This window comes from Neltuma alba, unplaced genomic scaffold (genome assembly GCF_004799145.2).
Source record: "Neltuma alba isolate B1F8T4 unplaced genomic scaffold, ASM479914v2 tig00005048_pilon, whole genome shotgun sequence".
NCBI lineage: Eukaryota > Viridiplantae > Streptophyta > Magnoliopsida > Fabales > Fabaceae > Neltuma > Neltuma alba.
In genome coordinates, this window is record NW_021633959.1 from 36,646 (window position 1) to 45,519 (window position 8,874).

An 8,874-nucleotide genomic window follows, 5' to 3' on the forward strand; every position below is an offset into this window, starting at 1 on the left:
CAACAGTAACACCTTCATTGAGATGATTGCTTTGTGTTTTTGACCCCGATAATCAATCACGTGAAAAATTAAAATTTTTTATCATTGTCCTTTTTTGGTTTTTTCCTTTTCACTTGATGCCAAATTACAAACCTGTGCCTTTGGTCGGGGTAGAAACAGGAAAAAACACAAAAAGGCCGGTCCCCCCCCCCCCCCCCCCCCGGGAAATTCACTCACGCACCCTATGCCTCCTAACATACCGTTAACTGGTTCCCTGAACCTTAACTTAGTTCAAACTCAGATTCTCCCTTCTGAAGGTGCCCTGGTGCCTTTAGGTCAATAGGCATTGGTGGAGGCTTCGCTTCGTGCTTCCTACCAATTTATGTGGTCCTTCTCTACCCGCTTTCCATCTTTCGGAAAACGGAAATTGGTACAGAGCCGAGATAACATCGGCATTCATTTCTGTGATGTTCAGATAAGTCTTAAGCAGTCAATTTTTTTCAGTTGCATTAATACACTGGACATAACACCGCAAGGAGAAGCCTCCCATCAATCAAACAATATTATTTATTATCCGATATAACGTTGGAATTTGATCCCGTATGTACAATTACAACACGAAATACCGGAAAGCGTGTTGCGGCAGAGAGTCATAAACATAAAATGATGCCTGCCACACGCGGATGTCATTGCAAATGCAATTGATTAGCTAACATAATCTCTGGACCCAAAAAATAAACAAATAAAAACCCTCAACAAAAGAACATTATGGGAACTAATCATCTATAACACTTCATCTTCTAGTTGAGAATATAATGAGACATCATCTATAGGTAACGAAGGTGGGGTTCCAGGAGGTATTCGAGCGGCACCATCTTCCCCAGCCCATACACAAAGAGCCTCTGCATCCATGATGCTTAAATCAATGTCAATCTGACCACTCAGCTCATTTATAAACTTCAAAAGCGTGTCGAAATCCATCTTCTCCCCCATTATTTTATTGCGGTATCGTTTCAGGATTGCCACACATATATACAGGTGCAGATGCTCGCATGGATAATGTGTCCATAATACCTCCCATAAACGCATTGTACTCTCGAACTCAAGCTCCCTGAAATGTCAAGTGAAATATTGATTAGTTTATGTGTTGTTTACTAACAAATTCTCTCTGTGAGGACCAATGCAGGGCTAAATCTGTCAGACTGGTAAATTTAAAACTCCAACAGCTTCACTGACATCAAGTGCATCATCAATTGGAATCTCCATCAGAAGTGTCACAGAAATTAACTTTTTAGTTGAACCGTCTAGAAGACTTTGATCCTTTCAGGAATATGTCAAGAGGCTAAAGACACTTTTAGGAAAATATTTATAAAGTAGAATATAGAATTCATTCCAATTTTATACAAAAAAAAAAATCTTATCATATAGCGTGTTCTGAACAGGGAGATTATTCTCCACATTGTGAAGGCTTCCAGCAAGCATAAGGTTCTCCTGAATCATCTCCAGAGATGTAAAGCATGTTTACTTGGTTATTAGCTTTGCTAGATAACATTCTTAACAACCTCTCATGAATCCATACCAATTGCACTTCTTTGGAAAAAGAGAGAGAGATTAAGTCCGAAAAAGGAGCCAGTGATTCAATTAGGACCGGCCATCCAGTTATTTTTGCAGGAAGTCTTCAGTAATATATTTTTAAAAAAAGACAGTCAAACAGACTTCTTGTTGCTGAATTTACGGATCTATGACAGTGATTCAAGGAATCTGACCTTTTAAATTGAATCAAAACCCAGCGGAAACAAAAGAAATAATTCAAGCAGTCATGCTGCTCGAAATACTTATGCAATGGACTATCCAGCAACTCTACCAACTGCAACAAAAGAAATATAATATTAATCAGAAATGGCAAAGGAAACTGACAAAAATACAACTTAATAACAAGTTTCCAACAGATATACAGAGACATATTAGTGTTGGCCCAAAACTAATGGCAGGATGATAAATGGATATACCATCAGACATAGATTCAGTCCCAGCTTCTATTGATGAAAGGTTCTTATATAATTTGATTTACCAGGTGCCTCTTTATGACATGCAAGACTTCTACTAAAAACTTATTGATAGACTACACTTCTATTCCTTTTTTCACCCAGGTAACGTCTAATTTCAAGAAATGAAGCAGAAATTGACTTTTTAGTATAGATACACAATGATCTCCCGTGAGAGAATCTAGGTGGGGGCAATGTATGCATCTGGACAGTTGTTAATAGAGAGACTGGGAAAGAGAACATTAAATTGAATGCAAGAAGATTTGCGTCAAACAAAACGTTGCTTCTATTAAAATACCCAGCATTAACAGCTATACTAGAGGGTAATTGAATAGCAATTATCTACATTGCAGATAGCAGAATCAGATATTTTTTAACAATAAGGAAGCAACAGAGACAATTGGCCTTCTTCGAAATCCAAGTTCATACACAGATTTTATGCTTTTAGTTCTTGAAAAATGGCGCACAACTAAGTTGCAGAAACATAATATCATATGTTTCAGTTATCTACTTCTCTTTCAATGCCAATGTTTGTGACACATAGTGAACGGGAGAACAACATCTTGATTAATGACATTTACATAATCATAAGAAAAGTCATATCTAGACCAGAGATGTGGCTCATATTTTCTGGAATGCATTATCAGATTCATGAGATGTTGACTGTGAAATAGTACTCATTAGTTTCTCCATTGAACCGAGATTCAAAGGTGACCATAATGACACATGGGATGTGATGATGGAATAAAATGTGCAGCGTTTTTGTTTATAAAAGGATACTGTACATGTCAGACAATGGTTACAGCAATGGTTTTGCCATTCTACCAAAAAAATCTCATTAATTTTGACAATCAGAAGAAACCTAAATTTAGAAAGGAATTCAAGGGAAAATCCTCTAGCTATGTTTTCCAATTTGTGAAATATTTGTATTTATAACATATTTTTATGTTCCTTTTCTTTTATTAAGTCCGGTAATGCATGGTTCTCTCAACAACGTATTTATGATTGTAATTGAGCCATTGGGATGCAATTGATGGGCATACAAATAAGCGCATGAAATTTTTTGTAGAGGAAAACTTCTTCCTAAATAAAAAGAAAGTTGTCACACAAAAAGCGAGTGAGTGTGCGTGAGAGAGAGAGAGAGAGAGAGAGAATAAACCTTAGATAATGCAAAAAGTTGAGAGTGCATGCCATTTTGATCACGATTAAAGTTGGGTCCAAGACGCTCCATAAGTGCTACGAAACACCAAAATGCCTCTGATTCATCACCCATTACAAAATATATTGGGGAAAGAAGATCATTCATACCCTATACAATGACAAAAGAATCAGATTGCCTAAACACATGGAATGTCAACTCTCAATTGTTGCATGGTAATGGAAAGTTGGAAAAAAACGAGGAACCCCAACTCTTGATTTGTGGTACCATAACTTCCCTTGGTAGAGAAGAATGTGAGCTGTTAACATATTCCTACTGTGGTTGCGGAGAACAATTCTATGCTTAATCAATCATTTGACATCCAGGATAGTCAAGCACAGGAATATATAAGAGAAGCAGTCATCACTTCATAGATTTCATAAAACATTTTGAAGTAAAAAACACTGCAAAATTCTGGTGTGCTATGCATCAAATTGACAAGTACCTGACAATAACCAAGGTCAAAGTTGTAGAATGAATAAGTCAACAGGATATCCCGTAGAACATTCACGTTTGGATTATCATCTCCATCATAGAAAGCAAGCAACCTATCAGTCCTCACCTTCAAAAATAAAAGACAGTTAAAGCTATATGTGCATCATCCAGCTGCTCTTATGTAGTCTTTTTGATAATTCATAAACATTTTAACTAGCTTCCAGCATACCACATCTTTGTCAATTAGGCCTTTCCTCTCTCTGAATTTTGTGAATCTTCTAGCCTGTGCTGGGAGGATACTCTACAGAGGAAAAAGCATAAATAAATTATTTTTAAGTTACAGTGAGATATTAAAAACTATGCTTATTAAAGAAAAAAGGCATGGAGAAGTGAAAACCTGCCACTGGCTCTTTATAGTCTCGTACTCTGACCTCTTGACTGACTTCAGATATTCCCTCTCAGCATATGTTGAATCATATGAATAGTACCCCAACAGAAATCCCCAAACCTGTCATTCTTACAAGGATTTGTAAGGGAAGAGTGAAACCAATTTTGAAAAATTCACTTTGCTTGGAAATCATCAGATATATTATTATACACAGACCTCTTTCCGTAACTCATGGTCAAGTCCACCATAAAATATTCTCTTTCTTAAAGCTTCTGAATCTATAACTCGCCCTTCAGAATCCAAGAAGCTAACCCACTGCAAAAATGGACCCTTTCAGAATGCTCATTATTTAGGATTGTAATACATTAGCAGAATTGCGAAAACCTGATCTAAAGTATCGTGATAAAATTTTAGAACCTATGGCTCTAAGGTGGGACAAGTCAGAAGTCAGAACCATAGGCTCCAAGACTTGACTTGCATGAAATAAGACGCATGAAAACTTGGACTAAATTCATGAATGTGGAATACCAGGTTTCAAATATCTCAGCAAGCCAGTCTATTGTGATATCTTGATAAATAATTTTCACTGCATTGCTTTTTATTACATATAATTTCATCTTTATGGGGGGGAAAAAAAAAGAAGAAGAATTGTGTACACAACATTGATAATCATGATCAGAGAGCATTTCCATAAACAGTTCATTGCTTAAACCTGACACAGAAGCATTAATAGTAGAAAAACACAACAGAAAAAGTAAAATCATAACTCACCTCGTCATAACCTAAAGGCAGTTGCCGTGGTTTTCCCCATACTTGTGATAATTTATCAAACTGCACGTAGAGGAAACAAAAGAAATGACATCAATATTGCTGGGTGTAAAGGGGAAGCAGAATGAAAAAAAGTCACCTGCTGACGTATGAAAAAATGATGTGTACTAATATAATCCTGTAGGTGGCCATGCTCAGAATGCAATAATCAAAGCAATGTCCCCAAACAACCAAAATAATCATGACTAGTATCTGATCTTACGGATTGGGAGAAGCCGCAAAAGCACCAGATGAACAAGAAATTAACATACTAGAAACATTTTTCCTTAGCACCCCTGTCACCTGACATTCAGATGGAATTATTACACGCACCTTTTATACCTCCAAATGCTTAATGTGCCAATAAATTTTAATTTTAGGTGGGATGATAATACACTTTTTCTAAATTATGCACTCAGAAGCATGTCTGACAAAAAGCATAGCAGGTATTACTTGCAAGCATAAGGTAGCTCATCATCACAGGGGAAAATAAAAGCTCAATGCCAAATTCCTTCCAGACCATAAAAGATACAAACAAGGCAATCAACAGGGACAGACTATGTACCTGATAACCATTCAAGGGGAGGGGGTCTAGCACTTGATATAATAGCAATAGCATCCACAAATAGGGAGGATTACCTCCAGAGGATCTGAGGGAACAGGACTTTCATCAGGAACATTATCTCCAACACTGGAAGCCTTCTTACGATGATCAAAAGGAGTCTCATCAAAACTTCTCTCAATGGCGCTGAATCCATTACTCTGATCACCAAAGAGTTGTGAAGTTGTTTCACGGGCAAATTTGGTCACAAGAGAGAACTTCTCCAAAACTTGAATAGAAATATCTCTAGCAGGATCATTAGCTCTATGTCTTGATCTTCCTTGATATTGAGAAACAGTAGCATGTCCATCATTGGAACCACTATCAATCCTCTCTTGGTTCTCATTCAAAGTGGACTTATTAACTGATATATTTGAAGGTTCGCAAGCAATAGAAACAGCCCTGGGCATCTCCAATGAAGACAAAGTCCTCTGGAAGTCAATCCAAGCAAGAGAAAAATGAGAAAGCCAAGATAAAGGGACACAAATCATATATATATAGCAAAAGATTTTAGAGACCTAAGGAGAAATCCCAAATGTAAGACTTTATTTCTTCTAAACTTTCTGCCTATATGCTAGAAAATACATAAACGCACGTGGGCTTCCATAAACTTAAAAAATTTCAAAGTCAGACGGCAGGACGACATTTTAGGAGCCATCCATCAAACATTTTGATTGTCAAAACAAAATAGGGATGTTAACTCATAATTATGAGAGTCACCGGTTATGTGTACTTCCCAGCACATAACAGCGATATTTGTTAAGAGACAACATACATAGACAATCCAATTGCCAAAACAAATAAAACAACTCTACATGCATACCACATACCTGTAGAGGATTCTTTAAATCATTCACAACGAACACATTTGCATCTTCTGCAGATCTGGAAAATATAGCATAAAAAGAAAAAGGAAAGATTCAAAATATATCAGCCTAAAAATGGCACTCAAACTAGATCAAAGTCAAAACATTTTTTAAATATTATTTAGCCACATATTATTGATATACTTTTAGTGACAACAAAAAAGACAATGAATTTAGAACCATATAAATTGTTTTTTTTTGTTTTTCCTGATTAAGAAACGTCATGCCCATATGCCACACAACTGAATACTTGAGGTTAAAATTTTTGAGATTTTAAATAACTAAATTGCCAGCTAGGCTGTAGGAATGAGTCATCATAAAATGCAAACACAGGAGGAAACTATCATAGAAAAGAAAAGGCAGCAGGAAAAAGCTCACCAACTTAGAGAGAAAATTTAAGCTTACTAGAGTCTTTGTAAGGGATTTAAAAAATCTTTTAAATCAATCTTTAAGAATCATAGATGTCAATCAAAAGAAAGAAAATATGTCATTTAACACACACACAAGAACCTTTCACATTGTTTAGCATTGAAATAATCATGTAACCACATCTTTCCATTTACTAGCCCATTGAATAACAAAATTGCCAGCTAGGCTGTAGGAATGAGTTCTCTACACATATTAGGCATATCTGCCCTTTTAATCATGAAACCAAGATAAACAACTCTACAAACCATTAGCTGAGAAAAATGATACCCAAACTCCCAAAGGCATAAAATGACTACAAATTCAGTGACTAGATAAGAACAGGTAATGGGCTACAAATAACAGTATCTGAAAAGCCCTGAGGCCAAACCTCATAGAGATCATCCTTTTTTAATTCAAGGTACATTTTAAAATTTTCAAATATATCATGAAGAGACCAGCAATTGGTATCATCTATAAGCGAGTTAGAAGAAAACAAAATGTAAGACACAAATCCAGAAACTAACCTCACAAGAAGAACATGTTGCTTTATTGTAGCAAGAAATTCTCTGACTCCTCCATTGTAAAAGTACAGAGGTGGATATGCAAGTCCTGCAAAGACAAACCCCCCACCCCCCCAAAAAAAAAGCGCAAAAAACAATATAGACTGAGTCATACAAACTACATAATGAGTAATTCTTTCTTTTAAAAAAGTGGTGCATAGTTGAAGTTAAATGCAAATAGTAAACAGGAAAATTTGAAAAGAAAACTTAATATTTTTGGTCAATAACATTTTATCATAAGATCATTAATGGAAAAAGGGAACATGAATGCCTAGTGCGAGAACAGCATTTGGCTGAAGATTTTCTGATCTTGGCAAAATAAAAACGCATTACTAATTTATAATGAAGTAATTATAGATCCATGAAGGACAGCTGTGGCAAACTTTTTTCCCCCCTAAATTTATTAATATGAATATAAGAATAAAAAAAAGTTTCATATCATTTTATAAAAAAGTGCCGTGCCTTTTATCTTGGATTTTTTTTTTTCCTTAGAAAGAAAAGCACTTCATTACACCCATGCCATTGATTTTATAAAATACCCACAGTCGATGAACAGGCATTCCTTGGATCCATTTATTTAGGGATTGGTCGCTTTTCTAGCTTCTGTTTACTTGCACATTGAATACGAGAAATTGTAACCTGCCATGTTAGTTGCCTTCACCAACAAAGTGAATGCACCTACTACAGAATTAAGAAAACGGAAAGAAAAGATAAATCCATATATTTTCTCCTCATGATGCCTGGAATAAGGAAATTAACTCCACATCTTTGTAATAAAACATTAATGTACTATCAGAGTGTTGAAATCCAAAATGGATGGATAACTATGCCACGGTACCCCGTCCCCGATTTATCAACAAAGAATGATACGCCTAAGAAAGAGACAGAACAGAAAACTCTAATAATGAAGAATGAAACAGTGATCTCGGGGAAAGGATACGAAAAAAACCATGATATAATCTGTAAAGTTCATATGCTCTACTTCACCTGATGACAAAACAGCAATGATATATTGCCACCCAAGTGGAGGAGTATGCCTTCGAATGGACCTGATGTCAGTAAAGGGCACCGCCCTTATGGTGTAAAGATTTCTGTCTACATAAGAAAGGAATAATTTCAGAATATATAGAACGCTTAGCTATATAAGTAAAATATCAAAGTCCAAATCCGAACTACCTTTCTCAGACAGCATGGCATTCGAATTATTCGCTGTATAAGGTATCCATGACTACAACGAAGAGAAGATGGATATTTCCATAAAACAAACTGCACTCACACTCAAAAGGAAAACAAAAAATAAAAATAAAACAATCAATGGATACCATAAACAGAGCAGAGCCTTGCTTAATCAACTTCAGTCTTCCACTAATCCTTTCGGAAGCAAACTGAGTCGGATGAATTGCGACATTTTCCTTCGTAAAAACTATCTGATGAGCGCTGTCCGGCTCACTCGATGAGCTCTGTTTAGTGCTATCGCTTCGCTCGTAGCAATACGCTGGATGATGCCTAATCCAAAGCAATAAAACAGCCACAAAAAATTCCTTGCCTCGGTTAAATTTGTGATTAGCCGTAAACAATGAACGTAGA

The 8,874-nt window shown here is 36.1% G+C and overlaps 1 protein-coding gene across 1 annotated transcript; it reads right to left on the bottom strand.

Moving 5' to 3' along the window:
- Positions 1–517: 517 nt before the first annotated feature.
- Positions 518–8,793, bottom strand: LOC114746545 (TBC1 domain family member 15-like; the record flags this gene model as incomplete). The annotated part of the gene is made up of 14 exons (XM_028934763.1): positions 518–1,090; positions 1,746–1,846; positions 3,184–3,333; positions 3,668–3,784; positions 3,887–3,958; positions 4,055–4,165; positions 4,262–4,360; positions 4,817–4,876; positions 5,492–5,884; positions 6,284–6,338; positions 7,252–7,336; positions 8,275–8,382; positions 8,464–8,515; positions 8,610–8,793. Coding segments are annotated over 14 exons (1,915 nt in total), but the record flags the coding sequence as incomplete, so codon positions are not given.
- Between the last annotated feature and the right edge of the window lie 81 nt (positions 8,794–8,874).